The sequence below is a fragment of the Aptenodytes patagonicus genome, chromosome 2 (assembly GCF_965638725.1).
Source record: "Aptenodytes patagonicus chromosome 2, bAptPat1.pri.cur, whole genome shotgun sequence".
Classification (NCBI taxonomy): domain Eukaryota; kingdom Metazoa; phylum Chordata; class Aves; order Sphenisciformes; family Spheniscidae; genus Aptenodytes; species Aptenodytes patagonicus.
The window spans coordinates 102,386,891-102,410,175 of NC_134950.1; the positions used below are offsets into that span (position 1 = coordinate 102,386,891).

Below are 23,285 nucleotides of genomic sequence, written 5' to 3' on the forward strand. Positions count from 1 at the left end.
GATGTTAAGGAGGCTCTGCTGGAGCATCACCCACATATCGAAGAAGTGCACCCAAAACACTGCAGCGCGTGTGGGCTTTGGGGAAGGGACTCGGAGGGCAGAATTTCCTGTTTGCGTTGTTTATAGTGGAGGCTGGGTACAGGCACAAACCAGGAACGAAATTTGTGCAGGGAGTGAGCACTTGATACCCCGTTTCTCCTGTGATATCATCTGAAGCATGTGGGCGATGTCAGGTGCTTAATGAATGTGGGGCTGCAGGAGCAGGTCACCCACAGTCTCTATCTGCATCAGTAATAGCACTGGGAGCCACCCTGGGCTCCGGGGAAACTGTTTTTGGCTTTCCCTGTGCCACCTGCTGCCACTGCCCAGACCGTGGTGGCAGCAGATGTGGGCAGGGCCCCAGCAGCTCTGGTGTCTCTAGGGTACCTGCTCCCAGGCGCCACCGTGGTTATGTACCTGCTTCTGCTTACTGCTCTGTGGAGGAGCTGTGTGTGCTAATGGGGTGATTTGATCCGATGGATAAACTGACTTTTTATAAGCACTGTGCCTAGATACCTTTGGGAGAGGTGGGCGAGGAGATGGGACAGGGCACTGAGACTGCTGTTTGAATAATAAAAGAATAGCTCCTGGTTAAATCTGGGCTGATATTCCCTAGGGAGTTCTGCCTTCAGTTACTGATGTGATTTCTTTTTTGCTCTTCATCTGTGAGTATCTCCCTCACCTCCCACATAATACTTGCACCATCAATTCCTTACAGCCTGCTCTGCTGCTTTCTTATAGGGGTGCGTGCTGGATCTGAATCCATTAGTGCTTAATGAGCTAGATATTTAAAGCTTACCATTTAGGTTATACCCCTATGTTCTTCTAAATGAATACGCTTCAAATATTTACAAATCAAAAGTAATCATTTAAAATGCCACTAAGTTAAGCTGATTCTACTTACCAGTTTTCCAGTAAAAATACAAATGAGGAAAGGTCTTTAATCAGAGCACAATATGCAAGGCCTTCTCAGAACAGTCCAAACTAACGCAGATGTGAATGTTAAATGCCTATAAATACTGGAAAAACAGTTTGTGAAGAGTCCTTACCAGAGCTGATGCTCTGGAAGGCTGTGATTTCCCCATAACCCACCTAGTAGCTTTTGAACTCAGTGCCTGTTCCGAAAGTTAGCGGAGAGACAGACGTCTCAAAGACCTTACGTTTTGACATATTTCTTGAAAACTGATGGGGCGATAAGGGAAGAAGCCAGCAGTACTGAGGAGGAGGAGGAGGAGAGGTTTATCATGTGGGCATGAAATACAAATCTGTAGGGAATAAAGCTGCATTAGTCCTGCTGCTTGTAAAGTATGTTGGTTTTCATTTACAATAAACTATTCAAGCTGATACCAAAATCTGCCAGAAATCCATGTTTTGTTATTTTGTTCAGTGATTTGCAATTTACTGTATACTTTGTCATTATTTTGAGGAGACTTGGTTGTTTTGTTTATTTAGAAGTAAGCTCACTTACTTACCTGTGCAGTTTGGAGATACAATTGGAGCACTGTTCTTTGGTCCATTGCACCAGTTTTATGCCATGATTTTATTGAAGACTCTATAATACGTGTTAAAAAGACAAGCTGAATATATTTGAAGCTGAATATATTTGAAACTGGCATGCCAATTAAAATGTGGGGAGAACAGAGGGCTTTTTTTCCTTGGAGGGGAGAGTCCTGCCATTTTTGTGTAATGAAACAATTTGGAAACATTCATAAGGCAGCCTCCGTGCTGGAAATGGACTTTCAACTCCTTCTCAATAGACTAGAGGCTGATGATAAATCATGGTAAACCATGGAAATTACCTGATCTCTGTGGGGGAAGAGGGAGAGGAGGGAAAGAACTGATAGCTGCTCATCTTCTAGGGCAGATTATAACCTCCTAACCAGGTTATACACCCCCTTCCCTTTTTATGCAGCTGAGAACAGTAGTGTCTTTCTTGTAAATGAGGTCTCCTACAATGGAGACTGCTGGCTGAGAGTCTGAATTAAGAACACAGGAGGAAAGACAAAAGAGCAAAGCCTGTTTAATTAGGATGAAAGATACCCCCCCTCCAATCCCAGTTTAGCAGAGCGTAGGGCTTGTTAGCACTGAAAGGTTTGACTTGCTGACTTGGGTAAACGCAATGCTTGGCAGATGAAGTCATGCATAATTAATTGTTCTTTGTTGCATTCTTTCCAATGTAATGACTTGTAGCATTCACGCTTATAATAATTGATGTTTTCTGTGTGCAGGAGCTTCAGGACAGCCAATTAAGGCAGTGGAGGTGGTAGCTGTGCAGCATCTCTAGCATCTGTGTGTTACCAACATATGGGCTCTAACTTTTTTTTTTTTTCTTTATTTGTTTCTAGTGCCTAAAACAGTACATGCAGCTGGCAATTCAAGAAGGTTGTGGTTCTCCTATCACGTGTCCAGACATGGTATGCTTGAACCATGGGACCCTACAAGAAGCAGAGGTATCAACACTTTTTTCTTTCTCTTTTTTTTAACATAAACCCCCCCAAACTTCTTTATCTACATAATAAATATGATCATACACTTTTTCCTCCCTTTGATTACCTTTAATGAGCTTTTGGCAAGAAGCCTGACTGACAAGAGGAACTAGAAACAAACAGATGTTTTTCAAGAGTTTTGCTCCTTTTTCCTTCCCTCTAGTGCCTTGAGGAAAGGCTTACTTGGCATCCGAACAACCTCCGAATTACCCATGCAGCTGACTTAACCAGAATACCCTGTATCCCAGAATTGCTAAGCCTCCATCAGTACTCTCAGTTAAATCAGATTTGATTTGACTGCAAACACTGAAATTCTTGTGCCTCTCTTAACGCAAGAGGAGGAACTCAAACTGATGGTACACAAGGCCAGAATTTCTTCATGCATTCTTCAAACAAACAATTTGCTGCCCAATATAAGCATGCAAGACTCTGTATAGTTATATGGAAAGAAAGGTATCTGCACAGCATGGGTAGAAGTACGTCTTAAGAGATATGAGAAGTGTCTTCATTCCCAAGGCAGAGATGGGAGAGGTTGAAAGCTCAGAAGCTATATGAGGTTTAGGCAGAGCTGCTTGCACGTCTGGCATGTGCACAAATAACTGGAAGGTTCAGTTTGGAAGTTGAAGGTGGAGAAACTGGAGGGGAAGTGTGCTCCTCAGACCTTCTTGCACCGCTTGGGACAACGGGGCTCAAGGGGGCTGTAGATGGCCCCTACCAGGCTGCTACCAGGCTGCTTGATGGTCTCCCAGCAATGCTTAAGCAGCCTCCTGCCTGACTTAGGGCTGGTGTAAAGTTTCTGAATTGGGCTTAGCGCCAAACCCATGACATGGGGAGGAGCTGTTGGCAGCGTGGCTGGAACCCTCATACATGCCAGGTGTTCTGTGCATCTAGAAGGCCATGGAAAACTGCGGGCAAATCTGATGTTGCCCTGCAGCTATCCTTGCTTGCTTGCCTTGTGAGCCAGGTGGGCCCCTGCTGGGCCTGGGAACACAAGCAGGAAAAAAACCAAACCAGGAAAAAAAGGTGGTTAAGGGATTTTGGCTGGTTTTGTGCATTCTCTCTGCATTTATTTGCAGGGACAAAATCAAGGAGAATCAGATCTCCATCCCTGAATTGAAGAAAAGCAGTTTATCTTCTGGGTTCCCTTGAGCCCTATGTATACAGATGACATAACTGTGGTAGAAGTATATAATCCTCTTCAAATGCAATCAGTGGCAATGCAATTCCCAATATCAAAAATGCCTTTTTCTCCAGAAAAATTCAGGATCTCCTCTCCAGCATGCATTTGAAATGCCGTGCTTAGCTGAATCAAGGCCTGGGAGTCGCAGCTATGTTTGTTATGGCGTGCAGGCATATGGTGGAGCTTTTCTTTGGCTGAATCCAGCTATTGCGGAAAGTAGCCAGGTGTTTCCCTTCCTCCTTTCTTCTGCATAGATACGGAGAAGGCATAGCAGTGCCCCTCCCACCCATTGCACCAGATTGGAGACAACTAGCCTTTATTGAAAATGCATTTTTAAAAGAAAATTAACAAATGGTAGGAAGAATTCTGCTCTGTTAAGCTAGGGTTATGATGCTATAGGAATTATAGAGATATGTTTCCCCTTACTAAAGCAGGAATACACTCCAGGGCATGTATTAATGGACCATTAGCTTAATCCTTGGGTGCTTTTTGGGCTGAAGGCAGAATGACTAAACAGCCCAAATGTGCATTAGTGTCCTGTGGATAAATGAATGTTCTGACGCTCCCTTTTGGTGATGCACTTGAAACACAGACCTTCTGCTTGAAAAGCAAACAGCCTCCCAACCTGGTTAAAATGAACTGCTTACGTATTTTACCAAATATCTATTTCTTTAAGGAAAAAAAACCCCCAAAAACCCAGGAACAATAGAAAGAACAGATTGTCTCCGTTAATAATCTGAAAGATTAGTATGTAAACGACAGATTATATATGAGCACTCTGTATTCTTTTTTCTTGTCTCTAAAGGCTGTTCCATGTGAAAATGTAGCCTTTAAAAGCTATTATTTAAAAACCAGAACCTTATTCAGATGGTAGAGAATGTGCTTAAATATGGCTATTGTTTGGTATGGAAGTACTACTTAGAATTACATTTTATTCATTACACACTCCGAAACTCCTGGTGTAAAAGTATGAGCCTTCTTGGCTCTGGAGGGTCTGGATGTTTGGTCTCTGGCTTCTGGCAGGAAAAGGTTCCTCACCAGAACAGTGCCATGAGGTATGACATGTTGCCTGAACCGGGAGAAAAAAAACCCAACTGGTCTTTTTATCTCCTTTGTGTTAGCATCAGGGTTTTGAAAAAGTGTATTTTTCATGTCATGTCCATTCCAGACTCTGCTGTGACTGACGTTTACCAGGTACTGTTACAGTTTGGAGAAAAAAATAGCAGTTCAAACTGTCTTTGTCGTGGACATGGTGTTAAATTGGTTCCTATACTTTGGGCTAAATTATGTGTAATTATGTCAGCTAACATGGTTGTTTTGTTTGCTTTTTAAATGCCTTTTGCCCCAGCCTGCACAAGGGAGATAAGGTGAACTTAGACATAATTTGAAGTGAAGGAAAGCCTTTTCATTGACTTCAGTGCATTTTGGATTGAGCTCACTTCAATAAGGAAACTGAACAATTAATAACAAAGCTTATAAGCAATTTATAACACATTATAGCTATGAAAGTTCCTCTACTTCCCTCTTATTCAAGGTGTGTAACATTTCTTCAGTGCTTTCCTGTGATCTATTTGTCTTCATTGTGAATTAAGTCTGTTTCATCTTCTCGGTAAAATTCTTCAGAGTTTATCTTGTTTGGTACTAAATTATGAGAGCCTTTTCACAGCTCTTGCCTTGATTCTGAGACACGTGCTTCTTGTGTTGGTTTCGGGGGGTGGAGGGGGTCAAAAACTCTAGTTAACATTTTAAACAGGGAATAGAATTTCTTTTTGTATGTCTTATGAAGAAACGAGGAAGTGTGAATAATAGGAATGTGTCTCTCTCAAACAGTTGAATATTTCATCAGTGTTTGGGGAGTAAACTGCTTATTCAGAGTATAGGAGATGTTGGGAGTTAAGGCTTTACTTTTGGTGAGCTAGAACATTGTGTCTCATTGGACCTCAGAAGAAAATGTTCCAGGTTCTTATTCTTAAAAAACTTAAAATGAAAAGTCATTTGAACTAGAAAATTGTACTTTTCAGTACTTTGAAAATATGTTTTCTGAAACCCCTGTGTTTGGTTGTTTTTTATTTTTGCTTTAACAAAATCTAGTTGAAACTGGTACGTTCCCCAGCAGTTTTTTTGTTTTGACAAATAGTGCATTCAAACAGAAGGAATTGTTCCCCTGAAGTGCTTGAAATCAAGGGCAGTCCTAGGTCATATCTTGACCTGTTACATCAAGATAGCCACTGCTTGTAGTATAGCTGGTTTTAACTAGAAATAAATGGGTGTTGGTGGTGGGGAAGGCAATGGTTTTGGCTACAGACTCTGTTTCAAATAGCTGGTTACACACAAAAAAAGGGAAAGTTTAAAAGCAGTCTCATTAAACAAGATGTTTGTCCTTTCGAGCTCTAATAGTACAATAAACAAAGATGATTTGGATTCATTCCGGGAAGCAGAAGGTAGAAGGAACATCTTATGTTAATGCAGTTCTCTTTAACCATGCAGACTTCAGTCTAGAATATTCCTGTCTGTCTTGGGAATTTGTTCCATTGATTTAATTGGACCAGTTAATATCCCTAATCTAAATAAGGGATAATTTATTATGGTTTGAAATGGTTTTACTTGGTGCAAATCCAATCACCAGTGTAAGCTATGAATCAGGGTGAGTCTCAACTGCATACAGGGATTTCTAATGCAGTACTCACTTGGATAATGTCTAGGGGATTGTGCTTTGCTATTTCTGATTCCTGTATTGTTTTGAAGCTTGTAATGTTGATGCCAATGATCCATTTATACATAATCTGATTTGGATTAAAACCATGCAGCAGGCAGTAAAGGAGATACTGATTTGGGCTCTCCTTTTGCCTCTTAAGTTAGACAAGGAGAATTTCCCCTTTGCATGCAGTGCAGATTCTGCTTATTGTCCCTCCGTCTGTGTAAATCCATGATCTACACCAGTGCTAACCCGACAGAGGGTTGTCAGCGATTTGTAAAGTGATGCTGAAATGGGACGGTGACCCAGATCTTAAAATTCTTAATTGCGTTATATTCTGTACATAGCTGAACAAAAATCCCATTGGGAGTCAGTTTAAAATACCAGTTTTATTTTTAATTTGAAAATTGGTTTACATTTTGCTGGGGGTGATTGAAATGGTAAAATGAGGAGGAAGGTGAGAAAACGTTGCAGGCCAACCTATCTTTTACAGGGTCAAAATTAAAATGTTTGTTCTTCTTATTTACTCGTTTTTAAAGAAATCCAAGGGGAGCAAATGAGAGAGTCTTAATTTTGTTTTTATTTGTCACTAAATAAGAGAAGAGCTCCTTAATGGAGAAAATGAATAATTCAATATTTCATGATGACTCTAGTGAGCATGTTAGCTGATGAAGAAAGGTGTGGATGTAATTTCTAACAATGAAGAGATTTGAACTCCCATACCCCTTTCAAAAGCAAACCACAGCCCAAGTTAAAACTATTTTGCACTGCTTGGAAAACTAGACAGTGCCTCTGTGAGTGGGACTTTCGCAGAGGTGGGCAATGCAACCCTTTGCAAGTAGCAGTTGCTGCTGCCAGTGCAGGATCTGCCCTTGCTGCCTGTCTGCTAAAGCGAGAAAGGGAGAAGCACTTGTCCTGGTGAACATTCCTCCCTTGGCATTGTCAAGGTTTGATTCATACGGGTGTGAAAGGAAGTGAGATCTATTCAGTTTTCTTGATCGCCTCCTTGCATCTCCCTTGAAAGCCTGAGAATAGGTGGAGTAGTGATTTTCCCTTTCCCCTGTGGTAGCCAGTGTTTAAAAACAGGGGAGTTGTTCTTCCTTGGCTCCTGGTTACTGCACTGCCCGAGTTACAAGGAACAGTCTGCCCCTGTGTAAACTGAACCCAATTATTTCATATCCTTTCATTTAACTTCCTTTGCTCTTTTGTCTCGCCTAGTAATAGCATCCCCGGTTACCATACCATGTTGGGCAATCTCTTTGGACACTTGGCAAGGGTCCAGCTGGAGCCTTTTGTGGTAGTAAGCCTTCAAAATTTTGCTTTTTGAAATATCCATGGATAGTTTTACTTCAGGTGAAAGCTGCTGTTCTTAGCGAGAGCTCTTAGGTGTTCTTGTGCTCTATAACAAGAGTATTTTAACCGCAGACATTGCTTACAAAGTATAGAAAACCAGAAAAGTTATTTCAACTCCCAACAATCTGATAAGTCTCAAATCAGCATCTTTTCAGGAGAGGAGAGTCCTTGCCTCTCATTTTCTTCATAGGTTTTTATTGTAAGCTTAACCCAGTATTTAAAAAAAAAAAGCCCCAAAACTTGTCCTGTAGCATTTCTTGCTGCACTGAATAATTTCATAGCCTACAATAAGAAACGTCTGCTTTCTGAAGTGCTCATGGTCTTTCTCTTTTGGCCCTTTGCCATCTGCCAGGTTGCTGGTTTGCTTCCTCCCCAGATGTCCATCCTCTGTCCAGCCCAGGAGTATGTGTGGTTGTGCAGGAGAGGAGGTGTTTGGGATGGACTTCCGTGTGGGGCTGAAGAAGTTGTATGAAGATGAACATTTAGACTCTGATGCCAAGTAGGAGGAGATAAACACCTAATCCCCTTAACTGTGCTTACGGCTGTCCTTCTTGATTAAGCGTAAATGAGATTAAAAGTTCACTGAGGATAGGATTTGCTGATTTTTTGGGGGACCCGATAGTCACGTTTCGTTTTTTTTTCAATTGAGTTTGCACGTACAGCTTTGATGTGGCACTGAATCCAGGCAGCAGCATATTGTGCATTCCTTTCCTCATGCCTAAAGATACTAAATCTGTGAGGGGCTTTGGCTCAGCACCTCACAGGTTTACCTCCATGTGGGTACTATCAGAGGCTGGTCTTTCAAAGCCTGCGGGAGTCAGTGGCAGAGGTGATGGGCTGCATGTGTCGGTGCCTGGAGCTGCGTGCAGGGAGGGGGGAGCTGAGCTGTGAAGAGGCTACATAGGAAGAAGAGTGAGGCTGGGTGAAACCGGTGGGGAAGGCTGGCATGGTAAGTTTAGGTTTTCAAGAGGAGAAAGGGAAGCTTTCAGCACTGACTCTGCTTCCTATTGAAATCTGCAGTAAAACTCCTAACTCTGCTCCCACTGTAATCAAAAAGGCCGATTTTTAATACATGGGAAATTCTGCTCTTGAAAAACTGTTTGTTAAAAGCAAGAGCAAGCACAGAAAGACCCCAGACAACTAAACAATTCACTCAAGTGGCTCTTACAGCATTGAGACTCGCTGTTTTAATTTAGTCGTAATGAAGGGAAAATTTAAACTAGTTGTCAATGCTCACCCAGCTAGAGAAAAGCAGATGACTCTTTTTGTTTTCCAAACTCTATTTAGATTCGCAGCTGCCCTGGGGAGGAGTGGGCAATACTGAAATGATGTGTCTTGTGGGTTTTACATAGCTTTGTTGGTTGGCTTCATTCTTTGCTGAAGCTGCTGAACGTCACGCTTTTTTCCCCGTTTGATTAAGTTACTATTTGTTTTCAAGAGTATTTCAGCTGACTTGTGATGAACAGGTGAAGAGTTTTCCAGGAAGCTCTCTGTGTCTTACAGTCATATTAATGTACTATTGCTTAACCATGCAAATACTTTCATATTAAAAATAGTTTACACCCTGAATTCAGAAACTGAATGAGGACAGTACTTTGACCCAGTGCTGACTTACTAGGCTAAGAATATGCTTTGTAAAGATTTGTTGGTGTTTCCCATTTTGATATTAAATCCTTTGATTTCTTCAACTATAAGTCTTTTAAGCATCTTTGAACACTTAAATCTTTATATCAGTTGGATTATTTTTTGTATGACATTGGTTTAGGTCAAATAAATAATCCAAACATCTGCTTCAAAATGCAATTTTAATTCCAATTGATTTGAGATCTCAATAAAGCAATTTTGTATTTTATAATACACAAATGGATATTTTTTTTTTCTTTTTTCCATCTATGAAAGCAAATGTATTCACAGCATGATACTGAATGTATATTGAATTTTTTTGTCTTTGTATTTCTTCTCATGAGTGCCATGTCACACAACCCAGAAGGATAGCAAGGGCGAGCGTCCGCTTCACTGAGGGCAAAATTTTGCCTTTTACAGTAATCTGAAGGACTGTGGTGGGATACTGGATGTGAGGGTTGAGAGCCCTTCACTTGGAAGCTGTCATTTCTACACTGTCTCACAGTGCTTCAAATGATTAGGTCTTGTATTAGTATTAGTCTAGGTTTATTTTCAGTAAAAGAGAAAGACATTTTCAGTGCTGGTACCGTGTTACGAATGGATCAAATAAAGAGAATGATCTCAGATTCTGAGTTCAACAAACATGTGGCTCCTGAAGTGTCTGTGAAGTTTCTTTTCAACCCGTCCTTACCCTGTATGCAGGTTTGCTTATTAGTTTTACATAGGGTACTTGGTTTTCTTACGTAGACTGTTAATTGGAGATTAGAGCAGTTAGCCTTTTAGGCTGCTAGTTTAATTATGGTAATGTGTAAAAAGTATCAGCAAAGCCTGTTTGTCTATGCCAACTAACTTTGTTAACTTCTGTCCAGTTCCTAGTCGGCTGGTGCGTGTCTAAGGCAAATTCCAACAGCGATGGCATTAACTGTCTCAGCCCAAAACCCGTGAAGTGAATAAAAAATGGAAACCAGAATAGCTTTTAAGTTCCTGAGAGCTAAGTGACCCCTGCCATTAAGACTGGGAGACATGAATGAGGAATCATTCATTTGAGCTGTATTCTTGTGCATGAACAACATGCTGCAGTGTTCAAGGCTGGCAAGCTGTCACCCTTCGTTACATTAAACCAACATGAAATAAAACTGAGAAGCCTGAAGTAAATACAGAATCCACAGAGAAGGCTTTCCTGTGCATGGTAAGAAAGGTGTGGGCTGAACTTCTGGGCTGTGTGGCTGAAATAGGAGAGGTCAAGAACTACTTTACGTTTTGGAGAAGGAAGTCAAGGTACGGAGGAATGTGGTGGTGAAAGCAAGTAGGAAAAGAAGGTTGATTTGAGAGTCAGCTCAGGAGAGCAGGTGTGTAGAACAGGGTGCTTATTAATTTTTTTCAAGTCTATGTTTCTAATGCTTTTTCTGTGTGTTTGTTTCTCATTTCAGATTGCCTGTTTGGTGCCTGTTGACCAGTTTCAGTTATACAAGAGGCTGAAGTTTGAACGAGGTGCGAACCTTTTGGTTTCTATTACCTTCCTTTTTAAAGTGTTAGTGGAGGCAGCAGTATTACATACTGCAAAGACAAAGCCTGTTGGGCGAGTTAAGGAAGAAAGAGAGAAGATGTCTTTGTTTTGAAATACTTTAAGAGCATCACTAGGTCTGACTGTGCTCCACAGACAAATTTGAAATTATTTCAGTGGAGCAGGATCAAGAGAGTGGCATCTTACTGAAATACCACACTTTTACTCAGGCTTGTGGGCAACTCTCAGATTGCCTGCCTGAGGCTCCATCGTTCTTCCCCTAGCATGCTCATTCTGGGTCCTTGAGGTGGTGGTTGTACTGGTAGAACTAGACAAGGTACTAGAAGCTGATGCAGGGCACACATGGTCCTTTCATACATCCATAGGGATCATCAGAACTTCTGAGGGGGACAGACCCTGCAGTTTGATGGGGATTTTTGCAAACATCCCTGCAAGAGAGCTTTTCTTATGTAGAAGCCTCACGTGTGTTCATCTAGTATATTTTATTTTTTCCTGAGGTATAATTGAACCCCTCATTACTGAGTAAGTCCTATTAGTAAAGAAGTTTGAAACTGAAGGTCTTATTGGGGCCAAGCTTTCCTATGCCAGAGGTCAGCCTTCTGCTTCAGGAGATGGTTCCTTGCCAAGGCTGAAGAAGAAACTTGCTAGTCAGAAAGATGAGGTCCCATGCTGGTTTTAAAGACTGACACCAACTTAAAAGTCTCAGCTGGAAGTCGCAGCATTTTTCAAAGAACTCACTCCATGGTAGCTTGCAGGGTAGTGTATCTGGGACTGATCTGCCCTGACTCTGCCTGTTTTCAGACTTTCCTTGAAAGACTGTATTTGTATTCTTGCTTTGCATGCATGCTTAGATGCAGATGGATTGGGAATGTATATGAAAATGCAGAGGTTCATAAAAGTTAGGCACAGTAATGCACTTGAAAAGATGGTCAGATAGAAGAATAGATGGGTTTTTACAGAATCTCATCTGGCATGAGTCACAGTGAACGACCATGAAGTACAAAAACTGCAAAATGAGCATACCCAAGTATGCCCCAGAGTTCATGGGCAGATGCAGATTGTAGCTATGATTTGCAGGCACTGAGGCCAAAAAAGAAAGAAAATCCTGAATCCTGCTTTCATTTTTTATTTCTCTCTCCTATTTACCTTCTCATTTACCCTTAATTCCTTAGGAAGTCCCACCAGTTCATAAGCCAAGCAGTGGCTTGTCTACAGCCCTAGACAGTGGAAATCAGAGCTTGTTAAATCACCATATTAAAAGGTTAAGAAAGAGAGACATTCTTGCAATACATTATCTGGTTTATGTAAAACCTTTTTTTAACTGAAGACTGTGAAACTAATGATTTCCTGGTATCTCCTCCTCTGTAACTAGCCAAAGCTGAACTCCATGATCTTTTGTCCAACTCCCTGTTACACTTTTTTTTTTTTTTTTTTACTGCCTCCCACACACGGAAGCCTGAAACTTGTCTATTTTTTAAATCCTCCTTCCCTTTTCTTTCTTGCCTAAGTCTGACAAATCCTCCTCCACCTCCACTACCTCTCTTCATGATGTTTCTAAGATCTGTCCTTCCTCCTTTATGATGAGTAAAACTGGCATGCAAGTGGCAGGCTTAAACCCTAGCCTTTTTGCCTTGCCTATTGGCCCCAGCAATAAATCCAGCTTACTGATGCCTGGAAACAACATTTTCTGCTAACTCAAGTTCTGACCTGGACACCAGCACTAATCCCAACCCTGGCCAAGACCTTTTGCCTATCCTGGGTTTAGCACTGCCCCCAAGGCTGACCTTTTTGGACTCATCAGCTGGACCCGGCTTATTAGCTTCTGCTGGCCTGAAGCTCTGTTCTCAGACCTGATCCTAGCCTGGCAATGCCTGCCTGCCCAACCAGCGCCAACGCTGGCCTGATGGTCTTTTTCTGAAACTAGCAATAAACTTTCCTGATGGCACCTGCTGGGGCCGAATTCTGACCTCGAATCTGCCCAGGATCTCCCGGCAGCTGAGATCGGATGTGTGCCGTGTGTCTGTGTCAGCCATAGTGCAACCTAGCCCTCTTCAAACCTAGCGCTAAGCAAAGCCCAGGCCGCTACTGCCTAACTCTGCCCTCTCCCACGGGCTCTTGCCAGCCACAAACACTGTGCGCCTCACGATCCATTCTCATACCAGCCCTAAGCCAAACTCGGCCGTGGCTCCTTGACCTAGCAGCAAAAGCAGTTCATCGATCTTTGTGTTGAACCATGGGCCTTTCCCTAAAAACACGTGAGCTCCAGTCAGGATGCAGCCCAGTGGGCAGGGCTGGTATCAGCCAGAAGCTGAGCCAAGTACACCTTCTGAGGGCCATTGATTTACTTAATGACAGAGAACATTTTGAAGAACTGAAATACAGCATAATAGCAGCATTGCTCCTATCAGCCTTTCAGGGTTCATTTAAAAATGAAGAAAACCTTTATATGTTAAATATTTTGAGTTGCCTTTTTTCCTTAGTTTTCAGTTTTTTTCTTCAGACCAGGCGCTGGGGAAGAGCTAACTTGGGCTCGCTAGGGTTTTTTGTTGCTGAGGAGAAGGAGGCAGCGTGGTAAGGGGAATAAGTAGAGAGCAATGAGTTTTCCAGACCTTGTTGTACCATCTTCTTTTCCGTGCTTGCAAATGCAATAGGCCAAATTCTGATTCTTAAAATAGGCAGGTACTAAGGTGTCCTTCATGATTTTTGCTCTGATCAACAAAGCCCTTTACTCAAACCCTTTAGCTTCCTATATTTAGACCCTTCTTGTCTCAGCTTTATTCTGTTGACATATGGGCTCTTTGCTTCAGCACCCCCTTTGCTTTACTAAAGATGCTAGAAATAAATAACCAGCTTCTTGAGTAAGTCAAAAGACTTCCTCTTGCTCTGTAGTCTTTGCTTACCAGTCTTCAAGTGATTGGTAAAGTCAATGCTTCTTACCCTTCCGGACATTTTCCATCGTGAGATGAATTTTGAGGAAAATTTTGAAGACCTGAAGAAGGACTTATACACCCAAAAGCTATTTTCCCCATCCCCCATCTGTGCTAACTATTTTAATAAAATAGATTTCCTTTCCATTTCCTTGTTTTTTAAAAAAATGGACAAATAATACTGGGTGAAAAAGTAGTGAGAAGTAATTGGCATACAATTGTGTGTCTGTAGACACTTGCATAGTTTAATAAGGAATGCACTGAAAATATTCTATCCTCTTGTGTTTTTTGTGTTCTTAGAATGCAGATGTTTTCAGACTTAAAAGCAAGCTTTCTAACATATCTGTAACTTCTCTACAATCAGTCAGGACCTAGCCACAGAGCTTCCATGCGGCATATTTTAATAGAAGAAACAGGAATTGCTCTGTATCTGTTTAGGATGCGGCTGATGTGGTCATCAGAAGTAACGAAAGAGAGGAATAGGATGTGGTTAGGACATATGAATTATATTTCAATTTCTGTGACAATTGCCCAATAGGCTGAGTGGTAGATGATGAGAACCTCCATTTTATGCCTGACCGAAAAGTAATCCATTTTAAAAGGAGGTGTTCCTAATATTCTGCGAAAGGCATAGTCTCATCCTTTCAGTGAGTACCTCTCCTGAGCTAGAAATTCTCCTTTTTTCAGGGTGCTGCATTTCCCCTGTCTGTCTCCCGCACCTCACCTGCTTGCTCGCGCATTTTGTGAAAACTGGCCAGATCCCTGCCCAGTACTGGCACTGTTTGGGAAGGCTTTCCTCCTGAGAGTGGAGCGAGTGTGGCTGAACTGTCTGTAGGGTAGCGGGAGAAAGGCTCAGGAGAGAAATGGCCCTAACCAAAAGATGAAGCAGCTAGTCAGAGCAATATGATAGCCTCTTTCCTTTTTTTGGCTGCTCCTTTTTAGTTTGTTCTGGTTTCACTTGTACTCCATGGTAAACCAAACAGTATGAGACAGCATGGATTGCAAAACACCATATGTAGGTTCTTTGTAAAATGGAGGAAGTGGGAGAGGAATGAGTTTCATCTCATGCATTACATCTTGCTGCAACAAATCTGTAAAAATCAGTAAGATTTACAACCCAACTCCCCTCCTCCCAATGATGTCAAAACCAGACATCCTGTCTTTCATCCAAAAACAGGATAGGAGAATTTAGGTTTCCAAAGTTGAGTATATTAAGCAGCTATCTGCAGGAACTCCATTTTATCTCATTTTAATTGCTGTTTATCAACAGAAAGCATACAGAACCTACCGTGTGAAGACTTAAATGCAATAGCCAGTACTAGGCCATGGTCTTACCCAGTTCAGAGTTTCTTTTCAGAGACACTGAGGGAAGCTACAAAAAAACCAATTTCTCAGTCAGGACACTACTTTTAAAAAGTATATAAAAATGTAAAATGGCTTGTACTGCCCATCCATGTCTCTCTCTTCTCCCCATGAATAAAGCTGCAAACTATTTTGTTCCAGCTTTCATTCAGTAGAAAGCAAAATGTTTGTTTGTTTTGGGGGCCAAAGGAAGCACATGTAAGAGAATAAGAGGAAAGAAGGCAACTAGATTCATGAAGTGGCTGGAGATAGAGGTATAGGTGTTTTGCTGGCACTGCCTAAATTATAGATGACAGTCTTTGTCTTGGATGTAGAAATTCTCCACAGCTGTCAGAGCACTCTGACACAGACTTAAAAATTACCTGTAGTCAGAGCATTGTGTACCTGTGTGTCGTGCAGCCAGCAGAGAGGATGATCATCCTTACATGGTTCCTCACTATAAGTGTCCTGGACGAATGGGAGGGAGGGATGGCTTTAAAGAAACTGGAAGTTTTCAAGGTGAACAGAGAGGTTTGGCATACTGGAAAAGAACGGAGTTTCTAGTGCATGTTAGGTTATGAAGTTTGTGGGGTGTCCTTCTCCCCAGGTGTTCATGCATGTGTATCTAAATGCTTGAGAGCTTGGGGGAAAGTTTTACTTCTTTGAACACGTTTCTAGTTGTACAGTTTCTAGTTTCTAGATATCTGGACACTGAACTGATACCACTGTTTTTCATGCTGACTGGAGCATCTGCTAGATATCCATCCACCAGCCCCCTTCAGTGTGGGCTACCAGCAACCTCCTGCAGAGGAGCAGTGCAGGCAGCAGGGTATGCATAGGAGGAAGTGCCTTCAACTGTTTCAGCAAAATTTGCCAGAGAACATATGTCTGGGCCCTTGTGCAGCCCTTTGTTTCAAGTGGGACAATATTTTATCTGCTGGAGGTACAGAAGAACTTTGTAATGGCTTTTGACACCTCACAGTCAGGTATTTCCACCTGTTCCTGAGACATCCCCTCCATCTGTTTATTTTCAGTGGTGGTACCAGAGAGCTTCCAGGGAAGGAGGAGATGCAGGTAGCTCCTGCAGGCACAGTGTCTCTGCAGGGTGGGAGTATTTGGCTGCACCTCATGGACTTGAGCAGTATAAAGTGCACACACAGTGGGCACCCCTAACAGTGAACGTGTTTCAGCTGGGTTTCTGGTGCAAGCCCAAATTAATTGAATAAAGGTTGGGGAGTGAGAGGAAGAATCAACATTTATCATTCACTGCCATGTGGTGATGTCTGTGACTCAATGTCTGCACCCCAAATCTTGCCTTGACTATTGTTGTAATCTGATACTTTACAAATAGTGATCATAAAATAAAGTGAATATTAATTGGAGTTTGTAGATAGAGGGGAGAAAATAAGGCACGGAAAGTGACTTGATGTTAATTTAGTGACAGTCCTGCTATTTTCATGAAAGATACTGCATGGCTTGGACACGTGAAAGACATGGAATGGCCTAATGTCACAAAAGACACGTGCTTCTCAGCAAGCAGCAGTTACGTTCATCTTTTGTACCTCCCTATAAAGGCAAAGAATACGTCCCATGTTGTGTATTGTCAGTCTTGCGATGCTGCTAGTGCAGCTGCCTTAGCAGAGCTTAACTGCAGACCTGCCTAAAGAAGAGGAGTAGGCTCGATGCCCATGGGCATGGGCGTGGAGGGCTTCAACTTCCCCACCCACACGCAGAACTGGGTCTTGCACACCTGGACACATGCCACTGAAATGAGAAGGGGACTGTATAAACAGTTTTATTTCTCTGTTACATTTCAGAAGTCCACTTGGACCCCCAGAGGACATGGTGCCCTGCAGCCGACTGCCAAACGGTGTGCCATATTGCACTGAGCGAGTCGGGAGCGCTGGTGCCGGTGGAGTGCCCGGCTTGCCGCCTGAAGTTCTGCTCCTCTTGCAAGGAGGCATGGCACCCGCAGCGCCTGTGCCAGGAAAACCAAACTACTCCAGTACCAACTGAGCAGGGGTAAGAGGGGAACCCACGGAGGCCATAGGGTTTTTTGATTCTTTTTGGCATGGGGTGCCAGCTCTGTGCCTCACATCAGTTCCATGGAACGGCTTCCTTCTAGCTCCGTAGGTGCATGTCTGAGACTGTCCATCTCTCCTGGTGTTTCCTAAATATAATTCCAGTCTAATCATTATTTTAAATGATACATTTTACTTTTTAATACTTCATATTATTTGTGTGCTTACAAAGTTTGGGTTGCCACTGACATTTATGAAAGGCGAAGCCCTCCAGGGCTTTGAATCTGCCTGAAGGCTTTGTTTGCATACTAAAATTATGACTTGTGCCCATACAAAAAATCCAATACACTAATATTCCAGGATCCAAACTTTTCTTATACTGTGATGAAGAAATCACCCCTGCTTGATATTTATAGAATCTCTGCATACACAAATCTTAACTCTTACGCAAAGCGGGTGTAAAATGTCCCATTTGGTGCGAGAAATCTGATTTATGCTCATTTTGCATATGTGTGAACGACCTACAGATAAGGTTACATAAGGCAATCTACAAAAAGAAGACACTTCTGTGTTTAAATTATATAATGTCTGTGGCCATCCATCTTTGTTTTCAGAATCAGATTATGTTCAGTCATGTGTGTTCAAAGTTTTTTATAATTTTTTTTGCAAGAAATGAAAGACTTACTTAAAATCTAAGCATCCTGCTTGCTAGAGATTTCATCGAATAGGAGTCACCAAAGAGGTCTCGCCATAATTTTTCTTCTCCAGGTTTGATCTTTGGCTTTAGTGGAGTTTAAGGCTGTTTTGCTCAGGCAGGGACAAGTGCTGTAAGTTGCATAATCCAGTCATGTTAAATGAATTATGCAAGCTATCTTAGAAAGTGCTAATTTTTAATGCTGTAGGTGATACGTCTGTGGGCGTAGTGAGTGTTGGTTTTATGTAGCATAAAAGACCAAGGGAATGGAGTTTCACTTTTACATGATATAAATAATCTTACACCTAGTAGTGAGTATGCTTCAGTGTATTGTACTGAATATAAGGTTCAGACGTTGAGTGCATTAAGACAACTACATTAGATGCTCTGGAAGATAAGCACAGTACACATTAGGCAGTGGAGCTGAATATCAACAGTAATTACATTCACATTTCACTTTAATATTTCCCTTCTTTTCTAGTTCACTTATTGGAACGGAGACAGAGGCACCAATTAAGCAGTGCCCAGTTTGTCGGATCTATATTGAACGGAACGAGGGCTGTGCTCAGATGATGTGCAAGAACTGCAAGCACACATTTTGCTGGTACTGTCTACAGAACTTGGATGTAAGTGCTGCAGAAAAAAACAGCTAGATAAAGGGTAATGGGATTTGGGTTAGTCTGAGGCCCTGTACAAGCTCTCCACCAACTCATTGATATCCTAGTGTACGTCTTGGCTCAATTCAGCTTCTAACTTCACTTCTTTCTTCTCATTCATCCAGTACTTTTATTTATTCTTTTCTATAAAGGGTTATAGCCATGTCTGTGGGTACCATGCTAGTTCTCTGAGGTAAATGGGACAGACTGGTTGCTTTCTGGAGGTCCATTCCAGCACTACCTTTCTCTGATTCCCTCTTCCAGTTCAGTAAAAATAGTGTGGTTGAGAGCCAGGAAATAAGTGTCTTCTACCTGCTCCAACTGCAAGGGTCACAGCCTGTCCAAAAAATGGTATGGTACTGGGTGAAGGAGGTTGTTCCATGGGCGGGTGTGTTAATAGCTCATATGGACTAGGTCTCCTTTACTAGTCCATCTCTAGTGCCGTGTTTGCTGAAGAGAATGGTTGGTTAGTAGGCTTGAGGATAAGAATGTTGGATTATGAACATGGGTTATGAAGCACAGGTTGCTAGTTATTTCTCAAGTGATACCAACTAGTCTCAACTTGTATGGACTTCAAACCTCCTAGCAGGATTAAGAGTACAGGAAGTAATGTGCTTGTGTATATGACAGTTTCCCTTTTTGGCACAGTCATCAGTAACTGTGGGAGTGTGAAAAGGACTTTACCAGCACTTGAAATAAAATGTTAGATGCTGCATGGCTTTTCTTTTCTTCTTTTTTGTACTCCACAGCCAGCAAACAATGAGACTTCCTCATTCTTCATCCTTCCTTTTCTCAGCATGCTAAACAGGTTTCGCTTAACATTATGTCCCATTTCTGTGTGTGTGAGCGTGCTTTTTCAACATGAGTCTTATGGCTTGCCTCAGAGTATATACAGTACACAATGATTGCTTAACACCAGGCTGAACTGGAAGACTGTCAGATTCTCACAGATTCTGCAGACATGCCCTTACCAAATTTTTGTCAGTTCAAAGGAGAAAAAAAAGAAACTGTAGTTATATGATTCAAATGTAGTTTTTCTAAATGTGTGCAGGTTTACAAGAGCTCCAGGTGTAGATGAAGGTAACACCTGCAGAGCCAAAGAGTAGGGCTGAAAAATGAAAGAGGAAGCAGCATCAGGTTACAGCACAGCCAGCTAGGGGAGGGTAATGCAGGGCATTAGTCACCTTCTGAAGAAAAAAAATGGATAATTTAATAAGTATTGGTGGGAAAAGAGAAAGTAAACAGGGATTTCCTACTTTTTAAATTTTCCTGTTAAGCCTAGGAACAAAATGACTCTAAAGTGCAGGGACAGCAGGAGAACAGAAAGTAGAAGTACCTTAGGAAGATGATCCCTCAGATTGCTAGCTTTCAGAAATATCTGTTGTTTACAGGCCCCTTTATCATCACCAAATTATAGACTAGGTACTTGTGCAATAGGTGCAATGCATATGCTTATGCTTTTTAAAAGTGGGGGAGGAAAGACGCTATACAATAGCTCAGGTTCCAAACACACCACACTTCTTGAAACTGCAAGAAGTTTCTCTAGATAATTATTTGGAAGACAGGTGAACTTGTGTGCCGGCAGCTGGTAATTTTAAAGCAGTGTCAGGAAAGTTGTATTTCCAGTCCAGTCTTGAACCTCTCCCCGCAGTACTGTAACTTGCTCTTACAGCTTCTCCTTTTGTTTTTCAGAACGATATCTTCTTAAGACATTATGACAGAGGCCCTTGCAGAAACAAGTTGGGCCACTCGCGGGCTTCTGTGATGTGGAACAGAACGCAGGTGCGTTCCTAGTCAGCTGAGCAAAGCTCTCATGCATGCATGAAGCAAAGAGCTTTTACCCTTCAGTGAAGGACCAAGATGATTATTTTCATGTTTTCATCTATTTTTTGTGACCTATGCTGTGCTTATGCATGCACACGTGTATTTTATTTTCCGCATTGGCTAAATACATATTTTTCCCCACCATGTCTTTCAGGTTGTGGGGATCCTTGTTGGACTAGGTATCATAGCATTGGTGACCTCTCCCTTGCTGCTTGTGGCATCTCCATGCATCATCTGCTGCATTTGCAAATCTTGCCGAAGCAAAAAGAAAAAACACAGCCCGCCAACAACCTAAAACTTCGTGTCTCTTTGAGCCTCCATCTGTACAGCATATGTATGTGAGAAAGCACAATGGTTGTATTTTGGTGCCATACCTACCAAATAATACTCCCTTTTCTTGCCAATTCTTGGGATAAGTGCCTATTCTTTACAGGCTACTCTATCACTAACAAGTCCCAGCATGGGAAAAGTCTAGATGATTGTGCAGTATATATGATATAGGTTTTTGCTTTCTAAAAGGAAAACAGGACACCGTTCAGTAGTTCATATCCTTAAATATGAGCCACCTTTTGAGACTGCTAGAACTTTACCATCTTCCATCAGCTGCACGTGACTTGATCCTGCAGTATTACTCTGCCTTCGCAGACCCAGTCGTTACTGTCATGCTTTCTGTTGGTTCTCGGTGACACTCAGATTTCTTAGAAAGTTTTGGGTATTCTGTAAAAGGGGGAGAGGGAAAAGCCTGATGAAGTTCTTCTGCCTGCTAGCTTGTCTCCCGTTAAAGGTAACAAACTGTTAAGAAAAATATATTTGACAGTTTCCTGTCAACTGGCTGCCATGGCATTTCTTTCAGCATTGAAATCTATTTGATTTATACTATTGATCTCAATTATAGAAGTAAAACCAACAAAACTATTTCTAACTAAGATTCTCTCTTCTGAGAGACGGGACTACCTTGAGAAAGCTATTATTTTTTCAGATCAAACATGACATATCTACCTTGAAATATCAGGAGTATGCATATTTCCCTGCCATTGGGCATGCCTGTTGTCAGTAACATGGGTGTAGCAAACTCACCATGAAGCTAATATTTTAAGAAAGGCCATGATACAGTCCCTATTTTCTGTGCAGTATTGGGATCTTGGTTGTGCATATATAGAGTGGCCGTATGGGTGTGGATATACCGAGCACATATGCACAATTTATTTTCTAGGCAGTCAGTATATTTTTTCAACAGTTTACATGGGGTGGCAGCAAGAACCTTGTTAAAAAGTTACTCAGATCAGGCTAAGCCAAACCCTCCTTTAAAACCTTACAGACCTGCTGAAGTGAATACTTGAGAAATGCTGTGTAAATGTAAGCTCCATCCATTGGCGGGTATTTCTTCTGTCCCGCCCAAGGTTAACAAACTCTGTTACCGATAATTTTTAGTTACTCTAAATCTGAAAGGCTGTCATTTAATGAACCCTTCATTTTAATTTGGTGCCTCACCACCAAACTAATTCAGACCCTGGTATCAGTTACACCTGTATAAGTTCGCTGAAACCTCACTGAAGAGCTGGAGTTACTCCAGGCTCACTCAGGAGTAGCTGAGATCAGACCCTGCTTCCTGGAATTTATTCTTGATGGCTGGTGCTCCTCACAACCCTGGCCGGTGGTGGCTTTTGTTCTGGACTCCCATCTGTGCATTTTATATCTGTGGGAATTGATACGAGTTTGCACTATATAATCTGTTGTAATTCCAAACCCCTTTCGGTAAGGGCTGCAAGGTTTAAATGAGATGCTCAGCCTGAGCGTTGTGTCGAGCTCACCCTCTGCCGGTCTGCCCTCCGCCATGCACACAGTGCGAGGCACCCGAAGAGTGCTGTGAAGAGCGTCTTTGCTGTTGCATTTGGCCGAGCCTCAGGAACTTTGCCTTCTTGGCAGCCATAAATGTGACCTTTTTCTTTGTTCACGCTCTGGTTACTATAACAGAACTGGTAGATGTTCTTATTTTAAGAAAGTGTAGTCTGTTGAGCAGACTAGCAGGGACAAAAGCCTTAAATGATATTGTCTGTTTTACTTTCTAATTGATTTCTTTTATAAATACTGTCTGCCTTTGCTACCAGTTGTGACTGGAGGGCAGGCAGTGTGCTCGCCAATGTGAAAAGCTATATTTATTCTCCATCCACGGCTTCGAAGGGAAGCAGAAAGGTAGTCAGTACATTCTAAATACAGAGTGCAATGCAGGCAACTGCCATTTATAATAAATAGAGAATGTTTTCTGTATGTGTTTTCTTTAAGAGCGGTAATGGTAGTGCTTGGGGGTACTTGTGACATTTTAAAGTGTCCAGCCCTTGGCTTTTCACTATTTTTCTACCTACGTTTTTATGGCACTACTGTCATTTCCATTTTATTTATGAACTTGCAATTGAGAGTCTTATTTAACAAAGCCTCAAGGACAAAGATACAGGAGCTGTACAGTCTTTTTAACCATAACCAGCATTGCAATGTACCAATATCCTTTGCATGTTAAAATTTGTGGTTTTTTCATGTTTTGTGGCCTTACCTATGTCCAGTGCACCCTCTGCTAGTCCGGTTTCTTTCCTTGTCCTCTCCCTCTTTCCCTTGGCCTGTTTTTGCTAAAATGCCTAATGGAATGAAGGTGTCTCAGTTTTTTTCATTAATACTGCTGTGTTAATGAAACTGCCAAGTTCTTCCCTCTGTTAAAGAAATACAACTGAAGGCAGTTGTCTTGCCCAGAATAAACTAATGGACACAAGGTCACCATTTGTATTGTAATACAGATTTGACCTTTTTCGGTTCTTTAAATGTTGTCTAAAGTTAATGCAGATCTCTCCATGGAGTGGGAATTTGCTTAAATGGTTTGAAGGATAATGTTTTATAAAAGCATTGCACACGTGCATAGCTGTAAAGTCTGG

At 41.8% G+C, this 23,285-nt stretch overlaps 1 protein-coding gene across 4 annotated transcripts in view; it reads left to right on the top strand.

Moving 5' to 3' along the window:
* Window positions 1–20,768, top strand: part of RNF144B (ring finger protein 144B) — an 88,135-nt gene extending 67,367 nt beyond the window's left edge. For all 4 annotated transcript variants that reach the window (XM_076330625.1, XM_076330626.1, XM_076330623.1 and 1 more), the window contains exons 3-8: window positions 2,385–2,489; window positions 10,807–10,867; window positions 16,987–17,191; window positions 18,366–18,510; window positions 20,233–20,322; window positions 20,519–20,768. In XM_076330625.1, the coding sequence (XP_076186740.1) occupies window positions 2,385–2,489; window positions 10,807–10,867; window positions 16,987–17,191; window positions 18,366–18,510; window positions 20,233–20,322; window positions 20,519–20,659 (747 nt within the window). In that variant the 3' untranslated portion in view covers window positions 20,660–20,768. The remainder of the gene's footprint in view (window positions 1–2,384; window positions 2,490–10,806; window positions 10,868–16,986; window positions 17,192–18,365; window positions 18,511–20,232; window positions 20,323–20,518) is intronic.
* Window positions 20,769–23,285: the final 2,517 nt, after the last annotated feature.